General features: G+C 44.3%; 1 protein-coding gene across 1 annotated transcript in view; it reads right to left on the bottom strand.

Annotated features, from left to right (window-relative positions):
- Window positions 1–25,760, bottom strand: part of GUCY1A2 (guanylate cyclase 1 soluble subunit alpha 2) — a 297,496-nt gene that overhangs the window by 252,702 nt on the left and 19,034 nt on the right. The window contains 2 exon segments of the mRNA XM_040631268.1: window positions 6,606–6,727; window positions 14,856–14,917. Of these exon segments, the coding sequence (XP_040487202.1) occupies window positions 6,606–6,727; window positions 14,856–14,917 (184 nt within the window).

The following is a 25,760-nucleotide window of genomic DNA, read 5'->3' as shown; positions in this document are numbered from 1 at the left end:
AAAAAAAATGCTCCTGAAATAAAAGGAATCATCTATGGGAGGAGAGAATGCATTTCACGTCTCTGTTCTCAACATACTTCCATCTTCTAAAACGGATCTGCACAAGTGAGGTTCCATTTTTATGGAAGTGTTTATTTTACACATGCTGGAGCCAGCGTCCCCCCTGAGCAGTCTCATTCCTTCTCAGACCTACCTGCCCGAGCTAATCACGTCAGGCAAAGTATGCAAGCAGAGAACAGAGAACAGAAGTTCTTTCTAATTTACATAGACCTGCTCCTCAAGACTTTGGTTAGGAATTAAATTGTGTTACTAATTCATGTTATTAAATGAGATACTGTAACAACTTTCTTAATGAGACAGTGTGACAGTCTTCCTAAACTTTAATAGGCAATATCCGCTTAAAAAAAAAAAATGGCATGAGAAACACAACCTTTAGGCTTTGAACCCCGCCAGTGAGGTCTAACATATTAAGCCAGCTAAATACCAAGGTGAGCCTGCAATCGTAGCCAATAGAACTGGCATATTGTTTACAACAGCTTAACTGTGAAACCTTGTTTGTGTCCTGAGGACAAACACATCACCCCTCATTTGCATTGTCAACACGTGAAATCTAAAGGAAAATACTATTTCTAAACTGAAAAAGATCCAAAGTACGAAGAAACTGCGCTCTCCTTGGTACCAGCGAGAAATGTTTTGGATACTCCCTGTCGCACAGAAGCAAATATCCCAGGTACACTTTCGAACAGTAATGAACTAAGTCAAATACGCACAGTTCACAGACCCAGCGAGACTTGTGCAATTGGCAAGAGAGAGGGGATAGAAAGTGCGTCTCTGTCCAAGGACTGTCTGGAAGGCAGCATGAAGCACTGGAAAGAACAAGAGGTTTGGAATCACACTGACCTGGGTTTAAATCCTGCTTCTGTGGCTCCTCCCAGCAGACAAAGAAACCTAACAAGTTAACATCCCAAAGTATCCATCTCCTCACCCACGAAGTGAGCAATATAGACCTCCCAGGGCTGATGCAAGTTTCATTCTGTGCATATCCAATACTAAGAGCAAACACTTGTGTAATATTTGTTATTTCTCAGGCTGCCTTAAGTACTTTGTATAAATTAAATTATTTCGTCTTCCTAACAACCAAAGGAGGTAAGTAGCTATATTATAACCATCTTACAAAGTGAGAAATGTGAAGTATGGGAAAGATTAAGTAATCCGTTCCAATCCATACAACCACTAAGTAGCTAAGCTGCAAATTCAACCCAAATACTCTGGCTCATTTTTGCTCTGAACCACTACTATAATACCATTATTAAATCAATCAATAAATCGAGTCTCCGCCAAACACCCTAACTCTAATTCATTTCATAAAGATACTGACATGATTTACTTTTAGTAAAAGAGAAAGAATCGGTTATCAAGTTACAGCAGCAAGAATTATATTAGAATGTATCTGTTGCTATTGATTTCAATTCATCAATGAAAATATTAAGTGGTTATTGTACCAACTGGTTCTCCAAGATTCTAAATACATTAATCCTATAATTGTTTAGTGAATGGGAGTATGTGTAAGAGTTATTCCAAGAAAACCCCCAAAGTAATCTTAACCCTAAGTAAGGCTAACTAATCCTTTGCAGTTTTATGGTCATTTAGAAGGCTGCTAAATGCACATTCCAAATCACAATATAAACCAGAAAGCACATACAAGTTAACCTATAAACAACAAATTATTGCTTATAAAAACACCAAAAATCTCTATATCTGCTAATAATTCTGGAATGACATCCGCCGTACAGGGAGCTCTGCATTCCAAGTATTTTGGAGTCCCTGATGCCAGAAAGAAGCCTCGAGGTCCAAGCCCCGAAGGCCAGATCCTCCATCCTCATTAGCACTCTCCCAACGAGTATCACCATGACATCGCTCCTGATTCTGACTTGAGACATGCTAAGGTTTTTTTGGATACAATAAAGCCCCACTCTCCCATTAGACCTTTAAAAGAGAGAAAAGTTGGATGAATACTCTTTCACCGTTCATGTCCTTGCGAGTATTTGGAGAGAAAATGCACTTGGCAAAAGCAGCAGGCAACTACACTTTGCAAATACTCATTAAGTAACTGCTGTTCCTGCAACAGCAACCCCGAGTTTGCTCTCCGTCCCCAGTAAGTGAATTACCCAGAGCACTCAGATCTGATTTCTAGCCTGCTGGGCAAGGACCTTTCTCCTACACCATCTCCTCCGTCCTACAGCACCAGACAGATGCTCTCCAACCGCCACACCCACAACTCCTTCAACAGAAGTCAAACTGGCCAGAACTGAAATGGCCCCACCAAGTACAGGACCAAACTTAAGGCCACGTTAACATCTTTTTTGCTATCTCCAAGTCTAAAAGGGGGCCACGGGAAGGCATTGCTCCAAGCTGATTAAGGCCCTTGTCACCCTGCCTATTTAGGGAGACACACCATTGATGCCCTTCTGAACAGAGAGGGTTACTTTGTTGCAAGGAAACAACCGAGCGCACACAAGTAGTTTGGTGTCTGTCCTTCTGTTGATAAGAAAAAGCCAAAAGAAAACAACTCAAATGACCGAAACCTTCACTGATTTTGCAGTGCATTATATAAGAAAGCTACGCAATTTACTGTCCTCCCTTAACTCTCCCTCCGCCGTCTCTGTTCCCCAACATCACCTACGTCCAAGCCACAGGACCAGGAGCTAACACTTCAGCAACAAACACGGAAACACGATATTGATGCTTTAATGCTTTTTCATAGATACTCCCTTGCACCATTCAAGCATTTCGATATCCAAGAAAATACTCAGTGTCACACCTAAGAATATAAATACATTTTACTACTTTTAATTGGAGCTAAAAATGGGCTTTGCAGATTACGACTGGAAAAGCCATAATTTTTCAGGCAACTAAAATTAGATCATTTTGGTGAGCAGAAGATGTATTCCAAATAAAGCAGTAAATTTCACACAGAAAGCCTCCAGCAGGGAGGGCAGAGTTCGCAGCTATCTTTCCCTGTATAGTCTTTCCCAGAGTTTAAAAGCCTCTTTGGAGAATGGTCCTACATCACCAAAGGGACAGCCGGAACACCAAAACGAGGCGAATAGCGGACCCTGAGAAGTCTGTACTTAATAGCCCTAATTTGTAAATGAGAAGACAAAAAAAAATAGCAACAACCAGTTTCTAAGCCAAAAAAAAAAGGAGGGGGGGGAAATAAATGGAAACATGTTGATCTGGAAACAATTCTGTCCCGTTACCAGTAGGGGCATGAACCGCTCCATAACACACATGCGTTTGCGGGGAGTCCTAGGGAGGAAGCAACAGAAGAAATGCAGGACAGAGGCCAAGCTGGTTTTCTGCAGCAAGATTCCTCCCACTCTCAGGTCCTTCTTTTCATTGCAGGCCAACCACTCAGTGCAAACTTCAACCTAGAAAGCCAGCATTTGATCAAACCCTGTAGCGGAATACATACTAAGCGGATAGCTAAGGTCATCTTGAAAGAAGAAAAACTGACTTCCTAGTCCTAGCTCCTGATGTAAGGACTTTCAATCTTTCTTGATAGTAAGTGTAAGTAACATACAGATGAGTGAACACACGCATTTCTCATCTCTACCACAACCTCCTTGTTAAGAAGGGGAGAGAAGGATGCATTCCCCCATCCCAATCCACCCGTATTCTAACAATGCATCCCAAAGGCAAGGACTGTAAACCATACTGTTGGAAAGTCGCCCTCTGGTATCCACCTAGAAGGATTCTCTGACCCTGGTTGAGACGCTCTCGTCTCATGCCAAACTCCCTCACTCAAAAGATGGCCTCCTTTCTTGTGTCGTGCTTTTCCGCTCATGGAGGTGACCTCATAAATGACTGCACAGGGGAATGTAAACGTCCTTTAACAAGAGGAAATCTGAGCAAGCCGAGATCAATCATGGTTCAGCGACTTGTTGAAAACAAAGCTTTCATGGACTCTGACCAGGAAAGCTCTTACCTTTGTCCTCTGGCAGTCTACACTGCAAGGGTCATGAAACACCATTACTCAGGAGAGAACGGATAACGCCCAGGCACATCATCGCCTGTCTGGCCCACGCCAGTCTCTGCACAACAGATGGCAGACCTTTCGTTTTATTCTTCAGAAATTTATGTTCTACAAGATTATGCTTTTTACATTTTAAGAACGACGCGTTATTACTAAGGGGAAAATAAAATCTAATGTCTCGGGGCACCTGGGTGGCTCAGTTGGTTAAATAATTTTCAAGAATTGTCCATCAGTTTGGCTTTGGCTCAGGTCATAATCCTGGAGTCCCAGGGTACAGCCTCACGTCAGGCTCCCAGCTCAGCGGGGTCTGCTTCTCCCTCTTCTCCTCCCCCTGGCTCATGTTCTCTCTCATTCTCTAATAAATAAATAAAAATCTTTAAAAAAAATCTAATCTCTCTCACCTCTTAAAACCACTCTTTCCCTAATATCATCAGATAGCACTCTGCCTGCCACTCTCTTGTCTAGACAAACTCAGTATTTATGAAACCCAAACCCTGCTGTAGAGTCACCTTCTAAACCATAAGCACCTAACTTAAAACCACTCTTCCGCTAATACCATCAGGCAGCAAGCACCCTGCACGTGCTCTTCTCACTACTTGATCTGCTACTCCAGGCAGCTCCAGGCCACAGAGCTGTGCTGGGCCAACAGTGCCCCCTGGGGGTTGCCTCATCCAACAGTCGGACCTACAGTTTGTGGGACTTGAGCACAACCAGGTACGAGCCATTGCGGACGCCTTTAACATCCTCCTAGATTTATCGTGAACATGTCCCACCCCTTCTCATTGGCAAGGTGGGGAGCATAAGGCAAGGAGATGTGAGGCGCAGTGAAATATTTACAAACTGAGGAAGTCAAAAACCGCTTTTCAAAATAGTAAACCTGTCCGCCAAGATGCTCATGCACCCCTTCATGGGGCATCATCTTAACCCACCAGGTCTCAAGAGAAATGAATGTTACTTTGGTAAATTATCCTTACTTGATAAAGTTAGCAACCTTATTCTGGTCTTTTTTTTTTCCCAAAACTGATGGACAATTCTTGGGAAAAAATCAGAAAACTGTGAACAGCTCTTGGGTAATGCCGAGCCCCATGCCCCATTTATTCTCATTCCTCTTCTTCTGTGATAATTAAGTTCACTCAGGTAGAAGGACATCCCTGCAGTTGTAGTAAGACTAAGGTAAGTAAAACCTTGGGCTTCCTCCTTTTCACTGTCCATCACTCCTTTGCTTGTATTATAGACAAACCAGCCCTCACAAAAGGTCCATTTTTTTTTGAAGATTTTATGTATTTATTTGAGAGAAAGAGTGAGCACAAGCAGGGGGAACAGCAGGGAGAGGGAGAAGCAGACTCCCCCTGAGCAGGAAGCCCGATGTGGCACTTGATCCCAGGACCCTGAGATCGTGACCTGAGCCAAAGACAGACACTTCACTGACTGAGCCATGTAGGCATCCCAAAGTCCATGTTCTTAATAGAATATTTTGTGTTTACCCAGGATGAAAGTATTATCAATGGGTAGATATTATCAAGGCTCCAGTGTAAAAGCCAAATCTACCTCTGGGAGTCAAGTATGTTTAGAAAAATCTGCTAGACTCATGGTTTGAGGTCACCTGGAATCTGTAGGAGGGACTCCAAGGTCTCCCAAGAAAGCACTTACTCTGAGGGGAAAAGAAAATCAGGCAAACAAGTTTGCCTGGTCTTCGTCATCGGACCCTGAGGGAAAGGGGATTCTGAGGTCTACCCGGAGCCGGTCACTAAGATTTGTTTTTCCCTACCAACCCTCCACAGATTCCTGTCTGAGTAATAAGGAAAAGGGGGGAATTCCCCCCAAAACTGAAAAAGTTTTTTGTTGATTTTTTTTTTTTTTAACTAAAAACTCACGCAAGACATTAGGGCAAAAAATACCCCTGCTAGGATATGTAGTCTGCACACAGCGCAACGTAACTCGCACACCAGGAACATCAGGCAGTAAGCTAGCGCAGCTTCTAACACCACCCCTCAGCCACCTCGGGAACACCCAGCAACCGTCCTGCTGTCGTGAACACTAGGATCTTCAAGACGGACGACGGACGGGCACACACACACACGGACAAAGACCTCAGTAGATGACCTGCCCGGCTGCCTCTGAGCTGCCGAGTCCGCTGTGAGAAGGTACGAGCCCCCCTCGCCCTCCCGCTCCAACCACGGCCTCTCACCAACAGCAGAGCGATAGTAATTTTAGAAATCCTAACATATTAGAAATCATGGGCTCGGAAAGGAAGATCCCCAACTTAAGTCGAGTGTAAGAGCCAGAAAAATATGGATCACAGGAGGCTAAAACCAACATACGAACTCCAGGTCTCCCTGGGGTGTGAGTATTCTTATCGTTACGTGTTTCAACCTCCAAGTCAGTGGCAGGAGTGTCATCCGCACTTAAACAACCCCAGGATTGTCAAAACTAAACCACTTGAAGACAAGGTCTTCGTCTTCATTTGCCTTCGCCTCTAAACCTCCCGTCAGTAGAAAACGAAACGTTTATACCTTACTTTCCCCCTTCCCCTCATTCTCTCACCCATATTAATATATAGTTAATATACCGAGTATATTAGCAGCACACTGAAGAATTCCTGAGACGTCTTCAATTTCCTCTTTGTTGGAATGGTCTGCATAGGAGCATCTGTTGGAGATATTGTGGAAATCCCTTTCTGCATCCCTGTAACTAAGCAGAAAACAAAATTAGCATACGGAGACCACTTTTAAACCATCTGCGAATGCACTTGTCTACGTACACACAAGCACACGCGGTCTGTGCCCCGGTGTAATCGCATTTTAAAATAACCGCAGGTTTTAGACTCCATTTCTGGCATAAGGCACCGCTAACATCAGCATTAGCGGTGTGGACCGGGAAGCGGAGGCCGTCATTAATAAGGAAGCCGTGTGTGAAAAAACATAAATGAGGAGAACCAGAAGATCCCTCAGTTTCCACCGCGAGGGTTTCCTTGAGCAAAGAGCATGATTCACGGTACTTACTTGGTGCACGGGCGCGGTGTTAAAAGTCAACACGTCTTAACCTCCAGCACAGCCAAGAAGATAGGAATGTGGCGCATGGGTGACAAACTCACTAAGGAAGCATTTGGAGTCCGACAGAACTTGAATATGGTTTTACCACTGTCTATCTCAGACTCGGGGCAGGTGACCTGCTCTCTGTGGGTCTAACTTGCCTCCCTCATAAAATGGAGATACNNCCATGAGTTCTTGAGAGGACAGAATGAAGAAATGCCTGTGTCATCAGGTGTTGCCTGGAACTTCTCTAGCTGCCTCCGGATTGGAACTAAGGCACCAACGCTAAAAATACTAGGGACCTAAGGCTCCCGCGTTCCCCAAGAGTAGCCGTTTCACTGCCGCTGCCAGATTACAAAGACAAAGGAATGAAACAAATTTGAAAAGCAATCCTCAGAAGAGGAACTGGTCTAGGAAGATACTGCTGTTATCATCTCTCCCCTCTCCTCCAAGAAAAAGCAATAAAAAGAGAAAGGACAAGTCTTCTGCAGAAGCCCAGCTGGGGACAGAGGGTCCACCCCTGCTTGAGATTGGGGGCTGGGTATCACATCCCACCATGAACAGCTGAGGGAGGTGGTTCCAGAAAGTTATTAACAGGGAAAAGAGAGAAGCCAACGAGAGCAGCCTACCATACCTCTATTTGGCAAACAATAGGAGTTTCCCATGGGTGAGGGAGATACTAGGAAAGAGAGGGCGCTTTCGTTGTTCCTGCTGACTGCCTTCCCTATCTAGAGGCTGCCAGCAGGAGAGGGATCCCACCAGCGAGACTGTGGGGTCCAATCCTCAGGGCCAAGAGTGGGGCATCTGACACAGTCAAGGCAGAACCCATATATGCACCTAAGGACACCACAGCCAAGACAGGACTGTTCCAACCATCAGTGAATTTAACAAGCTTCCTGCCATTTTCCATTTCATTCCTGCCTGATACAATCCATCAGAAGATAGAGGAACCCAGAAAGGGGCAGCCTGGCCCCAGGAGTGAAAAACCACAGGATACCCCCTCTACACTGCATTCCCAGTCCCTCAGGACAAGGCCGACACAGGCAGAGAGGGGTGGAAGGGTGAGATTGGATACGGGACTGAAGATGTGAACTCCTCTGGAGTGGAGTTCATACTCCCTGGAAATTCCCAGAAATCAGGGCAATCTGCCCAAGCTAGCATCAAAGGGGACCCATCCTCGCATGGTTGAAATGACTGAAGAGAAAAAATAACATGGCCTTGTGTTTGCACGCCTCACCGAGATCAGACCCCAATAAACCAGGTTGGCAAAAATGTCTATTAGTTTCCAGAATGCAGGAATCACTCAATATATGGTGGAATGGGGAAGGCAGATATTAAAAACAGACAAATACAGGGTTATTTGTAAAATTCGGTTCCCTCATTTTAACTGGAATGACCTTAGACAAAGTATTTTTTCTCACAGCCTCAATTTCCTTATCTGTAAATGAGCTTTATACCATGATCTTATGAAATAGATGGTCAGGATTACATTAAAACATGAGATGTAAAGTGCCCAGTACATTGCTTCAAAAAGAGTGATCAATAGGCAATAGCTTCTATCTAACATTGTTTTTATTCATTCAGATAGATATTCTATGTAAATGACAAGGAAGCTAGAGCCTTTTTTAGATAACATATTGATAGCCACAGAATCTGACCAGGACAGTGAAAATAATACCATTAAAGTTTGTTTCCCAGAGTAATCAGGGTTCACCCACTTCTCATATTCTATGGAAATTATTGTAGCTTAATCCCTATTCAATCGTCCAAAGAGAAAAAGAACAGAAGGTTGGCTGTACAAAACAAACACGGGGCCCACAGTGATAATTGGAATAACGGAATTTAAGTTTAGATGACTAGAGGAAATGTCGTCCCCAACTAACGGAAGGTTGGCAGCAGGCCCACCTGTGATATCAGCATAATGATCCTTATTCTGGCAAAAAAAAAAAAAAAAAAGTACAAAAGGGGTAGCATGATTCTGAACATATATTTCTTCATACTTCAGTTTTTAAAACATATAATGATTGAACATTACATCCCAGGAAGCCGGATCATCATGTGTTTTCCAATCGTAGTTTTAAAGACATCTCTGCTTTGCACTGTCGTGCTAATCCATCCTTGGGAGCTTCAGATGGGCAGGGGTCACGTAAACACAAGTGAGAGTGGCTGGTGAGGCACTCGAGAGGCAGAAATTTAAATGAAGAAAAAAAAAATATCCAAACTCTCTATACCAAGAAGCCGCAGCTAGAAGACCAACAGAGCATGTTTGGCTCCTGATGGTAAATAAAGGGTTCTAAACTTCTACAGACTCAAGGAGGACAGAGCAATAATGCAGTGGGAGGGCACAGGGAAAGACAAACACCGAGGGGCAGAGGAGTCAGAGACTAGAGTGGCAAAAATAATGGTTCAGTGAACATACGGATTACTTCTGTGTAGCAGGCACTGTAGTACTTTACGTGACCATAGGACCTGATGTTATCAGCATTTCATTTCGTGTCAGCCCAACCGACCCTGCTATTACCACCATCTTAAAAATGAGAAAATGGAGGCTCAGGAAGGTTAGGTCATGTGCCCTAAATCATTCAAAGGCAGAATCTGACTTTAAATCTAGTTAACCTGCTACATGCTTTGTCTACTGCAGAGGCACATTTTCCCAGCCCTCAGCTCTAAACCACAGGACAAAGATGCACAGGGACACGGAGGGACACAGCATAATGGTAAAAATGACATCAGAGGAAAGAGTCCTCATAGACCAGACTTCCCTCAATCCTGGTGCCTTTGAATTCTGAAGGTGAACCCGGCCTGCCTCCTGTCCACCCCTCTTGTTTCCCACTGTTCTTTCCAAGCCACACTGTCCAAGAAGCGAACCCATCCCCTAGAAGCCTGAGTTACAGAGACGAGCGTGAAGATGTTTGCTCAGCGCCCCTTTCCTCATTTTACATGGAGGCAAGAAGATGATTCTGCATCAACAGGACGCTGTTCGGGTGAGTGCGCTCGTGCAGTTTACCGGAAAAAAAAAATGTGAAAAGAAACTTACCGCAAAGTCAATCTGACACACAGCAGCAGAACATTAAGCATAAATGAGAAATTAAGCAAATAAATCAGCAAAATTTATGCTCCACAGGAAAGGCTCTGGGCACCAGAACTGCAGGAGATCCTGGAGAGAATTTCCAGCCCTCCTTTCATACCCCCTTCCAAGCACAATTGGCTCTTTTTCTCCACTGTATGCATATCTTCGTGTACATACCTGAAGGGTGCATTTCTTTCATTTATTCACCCCAAAAAAACCCGTGTTAGTCCCTCCCACGAACCAAGCAATTACAAAGGCATAGGAACGTAGAAGTAAATCATTTAGATAAGTCAACAATATAAGCTCTGATGAGCACTAGGGAAAGGAATAACCAAGACGAACAGAAAGAAAATGATCAGTTTTGGAGATGAAGTAGGGACTGGAAGGTTTCCCTAGATTGGGTGGCGGGAGTACATTTTTCTGAAGATAAAGACGTTTAAACAGAGACCTGAACTTAGAAGAAAAGTAACCCATGCACCCAAGGGGATAGAGCATTCCAGGAAAATGCAATGGTACGTGCCGAGGCCCTGAGGCTAAGTAGGAGCTGAGAAACCCACGGACGCCTGGCGGGGCAGGCATGCAGTGAAAAGGGGAAGTAGAGAGGGTTACAGTCCGAGAGGGGAGCGGAGGCAGATTGCAAGAGCAGTTCAGATTTTGCTCTATCGTAGTTAAGTCACAACATGTTGAAAGCAGGGATGTCACAAAATAATACCTGGCCCCACAGCGTCCGGCAGCAGCGTTGACTGGGAACCCGCTGGAAATGCCAACTGCTGCGCGCACGGGATATATGGGGTCAGAAGCCCTGGGGGTGGAGTCCCCCCACCTGGGTTTTAACAAGCCTGCTGGTGATTCTGATGCACGCTAACATCCGAAAACCGGCGTCAGATGTGAGAAAGTGGCATGATCTAATTAGTTTAATCACTTCACGGTGGTGGACATACCACGTTGAGAGGAGTAGAAACCACAGCACTAGATTGGGTGTGGGAAGAATCTAGAAGCCACGGTGCCAGTGGAGACAACCTGAATGGGTCTCTGTGAGTAAATCTGTGAATGAATGGCCAAGTTGAGAAATAGAACAGATGTTTGAAGACAAAGTTCCTGGGGCGCAGAGAGTCTGTCTCACTCCCTGACAGAGGCTCCCGGGGTTACTCCCTCCCAATCCTCCCTCTATGTGGTCCTTTGAGCAGCTGCTCCCTGCATTCACGTCAACATCATGGAGACTAAAAAGCCTCAGAGAGTTTCTCCAAACTACTGGTGTAAGAACGCATCAAGGAGCAGCAGACAATCCCAAGGCTCTGATAAATAAAGCAGGCCCAAGGGCAGTTTTAAAGGAGAGAAAAGGGAGGCTGGGAGGCCAGAGATTAGAGGCTGATTTAAGAAATTAAAAAAGAGGGTTAGTGCACTTCTGGACATGGATGGAGCTAGAGAGTATCATGCTAAGGGATGTAAGTCAGTCAGAGAAAGACAAATACCATATGATTTCACTCATATGTAGAATTTAAGACACAAAACAAGTGAGCCAAGGGGAAAGAGAGAGAGACAAACCAAGAAACAGACTCTTAACTACAGAGAACACACAGATGGTCACCAGGGGGAGGTGGGTGGGGAATGGGGGAACAGGTGATGGGGATGAAGGGGGCACTTGTCATGATGTATAGAAAACTTGAATCACTGTATTATACACCTGAAACTAATATTACACTGTCTGCTAATGAATTTATTTTTTTCTTTAAAAAAATAAAAAACTTTCTATTTTTTTAATTAAAAAATTTAATTTTTTTTAAAAATTAAAAAAAAAGGGCTAGTACTCCTTGTTATCCATCCTGATCCTAAGGCACCTAAAAGCTGAATTACTTCAAGACAAACCTTAGGCAAAGCCCTATTATAGGGATTTGGAAAACCACCTCTGTCCCCTCCTCACCCCGCCCCCCAGAACTACGTAAACTAATCCTCAGCAGGTCTTATCAATTGCCTGAAATCCCTTTAACTGGAAGAAACACATTCCTTGTCCTTAGAGATAAAGAGCCTTGAGCTGTGTGTTCCTCAGAGGCACAGCACGCAGGTGTGGATACTTCATTCAAGAGCGCATCATAGTAGATGCTCTCCGACCGCAGGCCCCGCCGTAGTGCAGAGAAAGGGAGCGGAGAGAGGGAAGGGGGCGCCAGGACTGGCGGAAGAGGGAAGACAGTCGCGAAAGGCACCCGTCACAGCACTGCTGCCAGCCCGCGCTTCTCTCTTCATGAGCAGCATGAGTACAGGCAGTGAGCACAGGTGCTTCGAGTAGGACCCACACCCCGTGAAAATGGGGTCGCGGGTCTCTTTGGAACCAGCCGCACGTGAAGAACCTCTTCATATCCGAGTCGTGTGCCGTTTTCTTTATACTGTGTCTGCAAGAGGCAGAACTAGGGAAGACCCTTCTAGGGCCACGAATCACTGCACGCTCGGTCTACACAGAGCAAACAGGGGAGTTGAGGCAGTGACTTAAATTAGAGAACTCCATCCTGATGTGGGAAACAAAGGCAGAAGAGAAAGTATTAAATTTCCTTACTACGTACAGCCCACTGACAAGTCCTTGAAAGCAGCAGAGTGACCTTCCTCTAGGGACCTGGCTGCCTGGATGTCAATGCTTTGCTAAGGACAAAAGGCAGTCTTAGCCCAACCCCCAGGACACTGTGAGTCTATTTTAACTTATAAAAATTCCTTTGGAAACTTCCTTTATCTCTACGCACCAAGATACGTGTTGGCAATCACCCCCCCCCCAAGCATATGACCCACTGATATACATCTGAAGGGTCCCATAACTCAGGTTTTACTAGATGATAATAAACACCCTTTTCCTAACAACAGCTAGCCCCCTCAGGGTCCTGGAAACCTTGCTTCCAGACTTCCTTAGAGACTTCCACTCTCCCCAACCCCCTCCCAACTTGAAAGTATATAATTAGCCCACTCCTCATGACCCCTGTGCAGCTCTTTCTGCCCACGGGTCCTGGCCCCGTGCTTCAATAAAACCACCTTTTTGCACCAAAGACATCCCAAGAATTCTTTCTTGGCCCTTGGCTTCAAACACTCATGTCTTTTCCTACATCACATCTTGCTAATGGAAGAAAGAATTTTCTGCTCATTACGGTAATCTAGTTTAGTTAACCTCTTCTGATCATCATTCTAGGACTCCCATTCCAACTTGCCGTGAAGACACAGCTCGGTTCGCAAACAAGACTTGGACCGGTTAGGATTTCAAAACAAAACAGAGAGGGCATTCACTATTCCAGGAAATGCTTTGCATTTGATTACTGGTATTGTCTTCAAAATATTAAAAATAATAATAAACTTAAGAGCAAACAAGTATATAGTGCTCAACACACACAGGACACTGGTGCAAGTATATTGACTAATTTAATCCAAATACCACACGGTGGAAGCAGCAGATCCAATGAGAGTGATTAAGTTTTATTTTAGAATATGTGGGGAGAGATTAATTTGACATCATTTACCTCCGTTAGGATAAACCATTTAAAATCACTAATGGCCTCAAACTAAAAGCCATCTCATGAGTTTAAATAATATGCTTTTCCTAGTATTGCACTTTTGAGAATTGATGTGACAACGTTTCAAAGCAATTCCCTTTGAAATGACAATTAACATAATCACCAAGCACTTAAAGTATATGGCATTGTACTAGGTACCGAGAGTATTTTTCCACCAAATTTTCCTTTCTTCTGTTTTTGTTTAAAAAAAAAAAAAAACCACACTACATCCCAATAACCAAAAGTGCATCCTTGATCCCCATGGCATTGACTATTAGCCCCAAATGTTAAATGATGCTTGACAGCATTTCAAGAAGTACCAGGGTGTGAACCTTAACTCCTCAAAAGTTCTTTCAAGTTCTTACACAAATAAATCACAGTAGCGCATACGAGACCATCAACGATGTGAATTAAAAATATGCACTGTCTCTCATGTCCATGAGTTTGATTCCTTCATTTTAAGCTAGATTGCTTCAGAAAGTGAATTTAGGCTTCTATATTTCCAACTGCTTCCTCCCATAGGCAATCGAAAGCATACCTCACACTTACTTGGAGCTTTCTATGCACAGAATACGATCACTGAAATTACCTCATTTATCCATGGCGCCTACTCCTCGATTAGTTGTTACCATAATCCTTTGCAAACAGTTAAAGTTACTTTAAAGTTCTACGTGCTGGTGAGACCGAGAGCCCCCGTTTCTTCATCTTGCCCTCTTACTTTACACCGTATCACAACAATGGCAAGAAGCAGAAGAATAAAGAAAACTAGGTAGCATGGGACTCTAAACCAGTGCCTCTCACTGAACCGTTAGGCTTGTAATGACTTTGAGTAAACTTTAGTAAAGGATTCTAAAATCCCATTTAAAGCCTTTCTGTTGGTACCATTAAACCTTACCGTATTCCCAGGGCAAAATCATCAGATTCGGTGGATGGGAATAAGAGGGTAAGAACACAACAAGGGGGGAAAAAAGGGAAAGGCAATGCCAAAAGGGAATTTCATTTAAAAGGATTAAACACAAACAGGCCAAAGGAAATCACTGCAGGGGTCCTGATGGGCCCCCAGCCCCCACTAGGAGCACAGCCAGTATGAAATGAGACCCACCTGGGTGGCAGAAAACCAATGCTCAACAGCTATGTTTGAGTAATTATCTTTAATTTGCCCCCAAATAATGACCAAAATCTATTTTACTTACCCAATAACTTGGTGCTCGTAATACTGCAGGGTCCTCTTGAGAGTCTGCTGTATTGTCTGAGGCTGGAGGAGGAGGAGGAGAAGAAAACAATACATTACCAGCAAATCAGTGCCATATCCATTCTGAGCATCACAGGCAGATTCGTAGCTTCTGATTGATCTCATACGCGGTTCGCTTTACCATAGTAACCCATCACACATTTTGCCATGTATTTTCCCCATAGGCACTAATATGAGGCACTCAGCAATTACCCAGAATTTCTCAGTTTCAAGTAGCATAGCATTTCCCGGCTATATTTTTTCCAATTCTTTCATAGGGGTCTTAGGTTCAATAAAACATTCACTGGCTGCCGACAGTAAACCACGGCCTGGGCAGTGAAGAGGAGGTGACGGAAGGGAACCTGGGCCGTGCCCAAGTCAAACCTGACTTCCTCAAGGACCCAAGAGATTCCAAGCAAGGGTTCCAAAGCCTCGTGCAGGGGCCACAAGAAATGGGGTCCGGGCAAGAAATAGGGTCTGCGGCAAATAACTAAGTCGTTTCTGATCGAACGATAGAATCCTCTCCTCTCCATGACAGCTGAAGATAGAGTTTCTTAATTCCAGATCAAGACATTTTTCTTAGACTTATGTAGGCAACAGAGCCTGAGCTTGGAGTTTCTGACCCAGGGAGCCGTGAAGATCCCAGAACATAGATTTAATTAAGAAATTATGGTAAGAACCTCATTTTCAGTGTCAAGAGTGTGAATTTTTTTAAATATAAAAACACAGAGTCACTCGGGCAGAGCATAATCAATCACGGGCTTATCAAAAGATTGATTCATCATAGCCATGGAGGAATTTTAGGGGCGATAAGGACTCTGACATGCTCTTCTCGAGATGTGAGGCAGCAGCCAGTCAGCAATCTCGTGGGCTGCCACTGATCAACCACACAAACCTGGATGAGCTCTAGAAAGGTCTTCAAAGGTCTTAAAAACTGGTAATTTTAAAAAACCTACAAAGGTTGTTGTCCAGGTTCCCTTGAACTCCTTCCCTGTTCACCTCTCTATGAAAACATCCCAGACGGAGGTAGCAACCTCTCTACCCAATACTGTTCCAAGTTTCCGCCTCCTTCTCGGCAGGAAAGCGTTAGTCTAAAGCTAGCGGAAAGTGAACTTTGATTAAATCAAGGGCATTCCCTGAAATCTACTCTAGGCTACCATTGAGGAAAGCCCCTTCACTGAGCACATCTAAGGCTTCCCTTCGGCCAAACCAAATCAGAAATTAATTTTAGGAGGAATCAGCCTCCCAATGTTCAAGGAAATAGGTCCGAGGTCAATGCTTTCAACTGCTGTTTTTCATTTATACCACATTAAAAAGATGAACAGGAGTCTTCGAACCGGCATGTCTCTGCCCTTCAGGATGGAATCAAAGCAGAGTAAATAGAATGGACCTAAGGAAAAAAAATCATGTCTGAACTGAGAACCAACAGAACTGTTGAGAAATCTGAGGACGAAGGAGATACGGCAGTCCTAGTGCACAGGAAAAATGTGCTTTCAAAACTCGACCCGCGGCCAACCCAAACCAAGTCATTATCAGTCACTGGCTCAGTACCCCTGGGACCCGGGCCTCTTGCACTGGGTTGGCAGTTGGTGAGCTAAGATAACTTTCTCTTTGGCAACACGCCCTAGAAGCAGTGAATATGCACAGAGGGGATTATCCTTCCAATAACCTCAGGTCACAAAACATGGAACAGAAAGCAGGAACTTGAGTGCACAGGGCCAGTAAAGACCAAAATGACCTCATTTGTAAAAAGGACATTTTTTTCCTGCACCAGGAATTTCCCAGTCATTAAAAAGCACATGTTTGTAAGAGGAGTTGAGCCTTTTAAAGACCTGACTTTTTTTCTTTTGTAAAGCAATTACTTTTCTTCCCCAGCAGGAGTTAAATTTATAGTTTCCAAATACATTAAAAAGAAAACATTCTCTGGGCATATACGACAAAGCTTCAACTTGGGAAAGCATTTATATACTTCCTGTGGCTTGCCGAAGCCAGTGGGCACGTTCTGAGGGTCTAAACCACAAGCGTGGAGGCTGAGCACAGAGTGTCTCCTCGTCAGCAAGCCACGGCTGACACCCACACACACCTGACTCCCCAGAATATCTCACCACCGTGGATTCAGTGAAACCTCTTTGGTTTGCCTGACTGCTCAACCAATGGCTCTGATCAGTGAGGGACATCTTTGCGGACTCTCAGGGTCTCTCAGACCTGAACAAAATAGCGTGAAGACCCACATGGGGGTCAAAGCCTCCCACAGGGGTGACTTCTGCCTGGAGAGCCAGAGGGTACGTTTCTCAGTGTCCACGTACGCCAGGTATGCAAGCCAGCATATTAGTGGGGAAAACGGGGGCTTTGAAGATATGCAGACCTCTCTCCTCTTCTTGAAGAATGCAACTCCACACCTGTCCCCTACTCAACAGTTCCACAGGCCAAGATCTCATTCCTCTTATCTGTATCTGTCCCTTCCTTTAAGGAGTTTAGAAACAAGATTTTAGAAAATAAGATTTAATTTCAAAGTGCATTCAAAATCCAGCGCAGTGACTCACTAGCAAGATGACCTTGGGCAGCTTACTTAAGCTCTCTGAGATATGATTCCTTATGCAGACATAATTTTTAATGGAAATTAATTGAAACAAAGAAAAGCCTCTGGTGCACAGTGGATACCTAACGAATGATAGTTATGACTATGCTCAGCAGAAAAACATGGCTCTTACCCCCAGGAGTCTCGTAATCTAGCGGAGGAGCACAAGTCAGACTGTCCATCCCCCAAGTGTAATGTTTCGAGATCCCGATCACCTCAAAAATCAATAGAGCTACCATTACCGCTACTCGTAAGAGGGTGCAGATTCCAGTAGACAGAAGAAACAATAAGAAAAAATGGCAGCAGAAAGTATAAATATGTCCAACAAAAACTTGAGATCAGTCCAGAGATGGCGATAAACGCAGAATCCTGACAATGAAGATTGAGGACAGACCTAGAAAGCAGGCTTACAAGTGGCAAGGGACTGAGACACCACAGCTGAGATCAGGACCCCAGGCATTAAGTTTCCCAAGGAATAAGAAACAGCCATGAATCTCCTTCCTAAGGCACAAAGAATGTGCAACAGAAGAACCAGGTGGCCTTATAATGTCATAGCCAAATGCTGGAGGATCTGAGACAAGGGTGGGGAAAAAGACAAAAATCCACTCTTCCTCTCATAAAAAGACAATCAAAGAGCTCTGTGATTCTCCTCTGCTCACCCCAAACTAAGACAGAGAGAGTGGTCTCCTATTGTCGCTGCTCAACACCAAGGAGCACCAGACAGGAAGACAGCTGCACACACAAGGCAGCCGTCTGGGTCCTGCACACGGGTAGTCTGGGGCGCAGACAGAAGGGGTTCGAAAGCAGCCATCACGTAGCCACCAGAAGCCATCTTCCTCTCTAGTCTCAGGAACAGCTTCACTCTGCTTGGCCAGCACGGCTGACCCCGCGGACAAAATGTTATGCTCACGGAAGGTCATAGGAGACAAACAGCCAGCCATGGAACAGTCCCCGCAGAGCCAGAGAAGTGGTCCCTGAGGAGTGGGAGGAAGCAGTTCCCAGCAGCTGGTCCTGCAGGCTCAGACAGCCCCGCGGAGCCTCTGGCGGAGCCCCTGCTCCGGAGGTCACTCCAGATGGATCCCGGGATCAGGGAGGAGGCAGCGAATCAAGTCGCGTGCGTGTGCACGTGTGTGCGTGCGTGTGCACGTGTGTGCATGCGTACGTGCGCAGGAAACACGCTTGTCACCAGATAGAGCACACGCTCACCTCAATTTTAGAGATCACGAAGTTGAGGCTCCGACCGGTTAAGTGAACATCCCACGCTCACAAAGCCAGTGAGCGAATAAGCCATCGCAGGCCAGGACTGGCTGCAAAGTGTACCCTATTTCTACTAGATGCCTTGAGGGTCCCTCTCACCTTGAACATTCTGGGATTCTATATTGTGTAATATTGACAGCACTTCCCCCTGACAAAAACAGACACCCCTTCACGGAGAATTTGAAAACAAACTTCTCATTTCTGCTTTATGGCACAGACCCGCAGGCTACAGAATTAACTGAAACCATACAAACGTCCTCCTTTGTAGAAATATCTGTAAATAGCCATGTCATTTTATTTACTTAAATATGAGAAAATTAAATATCAATGTCAGAAACTAAATGATAGGGATATACATTTAATTACTAATGCTCTAAGCCAGTGGTTGTCTATTCGGTCTGCACATTAAAATCACCTTGGGGAGCTTTTTAAAAATACCAGTGCCTGAGCTCCACCTCCAAATTTATCAATTCAACTGGTCTGGGAGACCCAGTGGCTTCTAATGAGCAGTCAGGGTTGAAAACCTTTTGCTTAAGGTATAAGCCTGATAATAAGACCAGTAATCCATACAAACCTTACTTGAACTGAGTAAGTGAGCATTCAGGAGAACAGTTTCCTTGCTCAAATATCAAGAGAAGTAAGCTTCTGAGACGTGTTCAAACGTAACCGCCAAAATTCAACCCCGTTCGTTCATTAACTGTCACTGAAGGCTTATAATCAAATATGAATTTCTTAGATAAACAAAGAGCTATACTGCTTGAGGAATAAATACGGGATTTTTTAAGTGTCCACGTATTTCACGCCCATGCATTATGTCAGCATTGGATTTTGCACAGACGCGCACATACGACGTAACAGCTAGTAGGACACTTATTCTCATCATTATGAGATGGGTGTTATTATTTTACAGCTACGAAAACCAAGACACGTGAAGTTTAAGTCGCCCTATGTCACACAGGTAAAAAGAGACAAAACCGGGGTTGAGCCTCGGGTGATCTGCTCCAGAATTCAAGCACGTAATCTCCAACCTGTGCCGCGCACCACCTTTAAAACGGTACTTGGCTGAGCACTTGACAGGTCGCAGTTCCTAAGGCACGTTACCCCAACTGATCCTTGCACCAGTCCAGTCAGAGTCCGGCTGGTACTACGATCACCATCCGACTGAAAAAGAACCCAAGTTAGAGACATTACAAGTCCTCTTTCACAAAGGCAGCGTCTCTTCCCTTAGGAAATTGTCTTCAATAAGAGAGCATTTTTTTTTATGTCGACGTACAGTTAAAGACTCACACGGATTCAAATTAGTTGTGTGCTTCTTGAGAACACATTGAACATTCTTTCCACCAACCCTGCAAACACAAAGAAGGTGGGCAAATCGCCAGGTCTTGCCTAAGATGCACTTCTGCTTCTCGTCCCTTAGCTGCTGCTTCTCGTCCGGCTCACCGCTTTCCGACCAGCTGGGCGTCTCGTACGTTTGTGCTGCGTTCTGATGGGCCCAGTCCCCACCACCACCGCCTAAACTCCCAAACAGGTCTCCAGAATTCACCATTGCATATTTTCCTTCCTTTAATCATCAAAATTGTCAATCCCTTTAGTACTCTGATCTCAGATGGTGTTCAGAAGGAGTCATACCTCCATTTCCTCAAAAACGCAATCCCCGGTCCTGAGTAAGGTAGATGACGGTAAAAAATGAGCTTTCCTACATGACAAAACATGGTCTGTACCACTAACAGTGGGACTGTGGTAAACAGACTTCTCAGTGAGAGATAAACCGGGGTCCAAGAGCACCTCTCATCCTCCAGACACACTACGGGGACTGCCACATTCTCCAGGACGTAAGAGCATTTTGCATATTAGGACATGATACACCAAATTCCATCATTGACTGTAACCAAAATTGTAATGTTAGCTACCCTGTCTTCATGGCTAAGCCTGTAGACACCAATGGATCAAATGATATGATTGGTATTACTAATAAAATTAGTCCAACAACAAGTCACTTCCGACAAGCGGCTTCACTGCTTATTCAAGAGATGTAATTGCAGTAATCATCAATCTTGCTAAATATGCAGACAAAATATTCACTTTCCCAGCCTCTGACTAAATCGAGTACATAAAAACCCCAAAAAAGAAAAAAAAAAAAAGACGGCAAATTAAATATAGAACTTTGAGTCAGGACCTCTGTATTTCAAGCCCAGCTGTGCTACTGACCTTTTTATAAAATTAGCCAACATCTCTTCACCTGGGAGTAGGAAACCTTGGGAAAAAAAAAAATGCCTCTATTTTCCCATCTGAAAAACACTAGTGGAGTTTGTAGTTCTCAGGGTCATTTTGAAGGAAAGCATTGCAAAGTTAAGCACTTGAAAACAGAGGGTCAGATCATACTGGAGATCCCACCATCTCTCAGGAAGCTGGGCACTACCGTTTCCAAGTGAATGTCGCCAGTAATCTGCTAAACAAAACTGGTAGTCCAGGTAATTAATCACAAAAAGCAAAAGTAATAAGTGTGCTAAAAGAGAAAGAAAGAAAGAAAGAAAGAAAGAAAGAAAGAAAGAAAGAAAGAAAGAAAGCCAGCTACAGATGCACTATAGAGTTCTTCCTACCCATACTGGTTGAAAATCTGCATGATTTCCTCCAATCTCCATTTTATTCTCCTTGCGAACACAAGTACACATCTGAGTGACCCCATGAGAGCTTAGGGTGAAGGCTGACATTATGCTACTTGACCCATACAGGGATTCAAACTGATGACCTTGGCCTTATTAGAAGTATGTTCTAATTAGCAAAGCACCATGGTTATCATCATTGTAATTACTGATTGTAACTGAATATACTTACCGCATAATCGACGGTATCATTAAGTCTTCCTATACAAAGTATGTTTGTTTTCCAAGCATTTCCCCCTTTGTTATTTTAACCCCTTTCCAAAAATAGCCATTGAATTTCAACTTCATATAAGACCTGTTACCCACAACACCCATTTAAACTGAAAATGCACATTCCTTCAACTGAAAGACTCCAAAGGGCGATTTACTCAGTCCTTCGCCTACCTTCAGGCAAGAGCACATTTAAGTAATCCAAGAATTCTGGGTGTTTTCAACGAATAACACCAGCACCTTCAGAGTGCGGAACACTTCACAGTTTACCAATCACCTTCTTTTCTTTCATCTCCTTAGATATTCACAACAACCTCATGAGTCTCAGATATAATTATCCACACTCTACAGATGAAAACACGGAGTTCTGGAGAGGTCAGTGCTTGCCTCAGCTACACAGCTGGGAAGAGCCACCAACAAGACAAAGAGTTAGGCCTCCCATGATTTTTCTCTGCGTCTTCCCCCATTAGTAACTTACTTGGCTCTGCTGACTATTAAAATAGCCTTCCATGTATCTAACTGAAATCCCTTGTTTCCTTTTATTTGTTTTTAATGGATATGAAAATAATGTTATCATATTGTTTCCCCAAATTCACAAATGTTGTTATTGTTATTTAAATAGCTCTGGTATGATCATTAACTTCTGTATCTGGTAACTGCGGGAGAAACATGCTTTATTTGGTCACCTCAGGGTCCACTTGGCTGTCTGGATAAAAACAATGACCCAGGAAAAATACTGAGACAAATGGTCCTGGTTCTAGACCCCTTCTCAGGGCAGCAGGTCATGCTGTCCCTACAAACGTTGGAGGACAAGGCTCCAGTCCTAAACCCTCACCCCAAACAGAATCTCACAGAGGGCCCAGGGCTGACTCAGTCCACAAAGGGAAATAATGCTAGGCTTTCTGGATCAAACATGTTGTTGACTGCTAAAAGTCAAACGCTGAGCCCAACATGTTACATGCGACACCTCATTTAGTCCTCACAAAAATGCTATGAGAGAGGGAGAAGTATTACCCCAATTTTATAAATGTGGAGGAAACTCATCCCAGACAAGTTAAAAAAACGTGCCCAAAGTCACGTAGGTAGTGTCTAAGTCTATGTATGCGTCTCATCTCTGTACTCCTGCCTCCAAAAAGCCAAGCTTTTAATCTGCTTTCTAAACTGAAATACCTTCTTCTGTCTTCAAGGCAGAAAAGGTTACCGTTGAAAGGAATTAACTCTTGGCTAGATGGTGTGATTTTGGATACAGCATTTTATTTTTCTAAACCTCAGTTTCCTTTTTTATAAAATAGAGAAATTTCAAGCATAACCATTGCTCAGGGTTGTTATAAGGTCAAAATGAGATAAAAGTGCAAAGTATGATACATATTTGTGTTATATGACAATTCTACGGGGAAAAAAAATCTCTTGATGAGAAAGTAGTCAAAAAATTGCTAAACTGAACTAAACTGTCCGTGTCTAACTTCTAGGACGGTTGCCAGGCATGCCTCACAGCCCAAAGACGCCAATTAGATGCCGCGAAGCTAATTAGTGCCGTTTCAACTCCTGAAAACCCTACCGGACAGCAATGGTCCTCATGTCAGGAAATATTTCTAGCCCTTTACAACCTCTTTGCAGCCTCCGCTTGAGCATTTCCAAAGAATTCCCTATTGTTTTCAGTGCTGGGGAGCCACAGTGTGGTGTTTTCCCCACAAGAGCCTGGAAATAAGGGAAGTAATATTTCCTGCCTGACAGTTAAATTACAAAATTAACACGCAAAACGGGAAAATGTTTTGCCAACCTTAAATGCACCAGTTTAAACAATAATTTGTAAAGAGGTGACAGAATTCTCTCCAATCACCCAGCCGAAGGTGCAGCTCCAGGCAAAGTGGGCCACTGAAGCAACATCTGTGAAGAGGAAGCAAATAGGGCGCGCAGGGAAAGAAGCAAAGTTAGAGAGGGCTGCCCGATGGAAAGAGAAGGGAGGGGAATAGTTTATGCAACATTATACCCAACACTGTTCAGGGGTATACTGGCCGTCTGTCACACTGAGAAAGATTATTCCTAAACTAAAGAAATTCTCCAACCACCTTAACTAAAAGGGACTCTTAGGAATAGCCATGGAGTATCAGGTCTCTTTAGCGAGGCTGACCCCTCCAACCAGAGAGCCAGCTTCTTCAACCCAACTGAAGAATGTGGCATGAAACTCTTTTTGCTTTGACTCCAAGTGGATTAAGGCAAACTTTTAATGATGACTTGCCTCGTCATGTAGCCTGAACAGGTAAGAAATGTGCAGACCATGCAGACTTTGAGTAATAAGCCTCATTTCCCAGTTACTGCTCACTGTAAATAAGTAAACTGCCGTGCAGAGGCCAACCGAAGTGACACGGGGCATTCCGTTCACCCAGGCAAAGGCTGAGAGTCTGAGGATTTCAGAAGTCTCAGATGCAGAACCCCGCAGAACCCCGCAGAACCCCGCAGAACCACGCAGAACCCCGCAGAACCACGCAGAACCCTGCAGAACCACGCAGAACCCCGCAGAACCACGCAGAACCCCGCAGAACCACGCAGAACCCTGCAGAACCATGCAAATACGACCCAGCTCTGCTGCTTCGACCTCTCTGGAAAGATAAAACTCAAGCAGGGCCTAACTGTCATCAAGTCTAGTGCTAACTACAATCTGACGATCCCACAGACAGCAACCGTGCTCAGCAGGTAATGAGGGTGCCGTCACCAGTGTTCATGATACGCTGCTTTCCTGAGCAGAGGTACACAATTATCACACGTCACTCTGGAAAACACATGCAGGCAGGAGAACGCTAAGATGGCCCGATGTGAAAAGCCTTGCTTTTTTTCACTGAACTCTACGTGAGCACATTTTTTTAAATCTAGGGATCACTCCGTTAAATAATAACTATGACATTGCTTCCCCATTCCTTCCAGCAAAGTACTTAATTACACCAAGATACATGTATGTGTGGGTTATGCACAATTATATGCAGTCTGTGAAGAGAAATCTATACCCTCACTTATGAAATGATTTCTGTGATACTCATGCCTTCCTTCCCATCCAGAAATCAAACTGCAAGTGACGTCTTTGCGCTTCGAAGGCTCATAGGCAGCATAAGCGAAGCGGTCGGCCGTGCTGATGGTTTAGTCAGTCCGTTCATAGCTGCCTTGCCACGGGAGGCTGGAGCGCACGGACATGAGAGTGGACCGGCGAACGAGGTCAGCCTGGAGGCAGAGCCCCGAGGAAGAAAGAGCCCTTGTGGTTTCTAACACAGGTCTGCGCGGGGCTCACAGAATGCGCAGGAACTCAACAACGGGCAAGAGCAGGTTCGGTTCAGGAAAACCAACCGGAAATTGCTACCAACCACCCCTTAGCGAGTCACAAGTAGGAAACATACGCGGGACGAAATAGGGAGTCTCTGCTGCACGGTGCCTACGCTCCATGTTGAGGATGGAACAATTCGTGGGCACGTGGACACACACATCACGGCAGACACATCATGGCCTCGAAAATGCAGGCGGTTGCCCGCTTCTTCACTTTGGGCACGTCACTACTCCTCTCTGAACTTCGGTTTCCTTATCCTTAAATCGGAGTCAATAATCATCCTTGCCCTGCCTATCTCATTCATTTCCTGCATGAATCAGGGTGGGATAACGCTTTGTAAACTCTAAACAGATGTCACTCACTGCTAGTGGCTTTTCGGTATGGAAAGTGTAGGTCAGCACATCATTCCCTCACAGCCGTGAAGTGGGGAAAATTAAGAAGGAAAAAAAATGTCACCAACGCCTTGTGTTCTTGGGTGTTAAAAAAAAAATACAGTTGCTGAAAGACCTTGATTTTTAAAAATTCTCTTCATATCGGCTTATACTAAAAACTAATCAAAATAAGCCTTTTATCACAAAAATGGCCATCATAATAAGCATTGTTGTGGTCATTTTAGGAAAATGCCAACAAAAGACATCAAAACTTGCTCACATGAGAACCAAATCTTAGCTATGTAGTAATTCTTAGCCATTTGTTTGTCTCATTACTTAATGGAAAATTAGTAACTGGGAAAAGGAGTGCGGTGGGGGGGAGGTAAAAGGATGTGAGTAAGAAAGGGATATTGGGAACAGCTGCCTATAGAAGAAGAGAAATGTTTCTGGCACAGCATTATTTTTTTCAAATTCT

Source organism: Ursus maritimus, unplaced genomic scaffold (assembly GCF_017311325.1).
Source record: "Ursus maritimus isolate PB19 unplaced genomic scaffold, ASM1731132v1 scaffold_16, whole genome shotgun sequence".
NCBI lineage: Eukaryota > Metazoa > Chordata > Mammalia > Carnivora > Ursidae > Ursus > Ursus maritimus.
The sequence above is the reverse complement of the archived record's forward strand: the minus strand, read 5'-3'. Positions and strand labels throughout refer to the sequence as shown.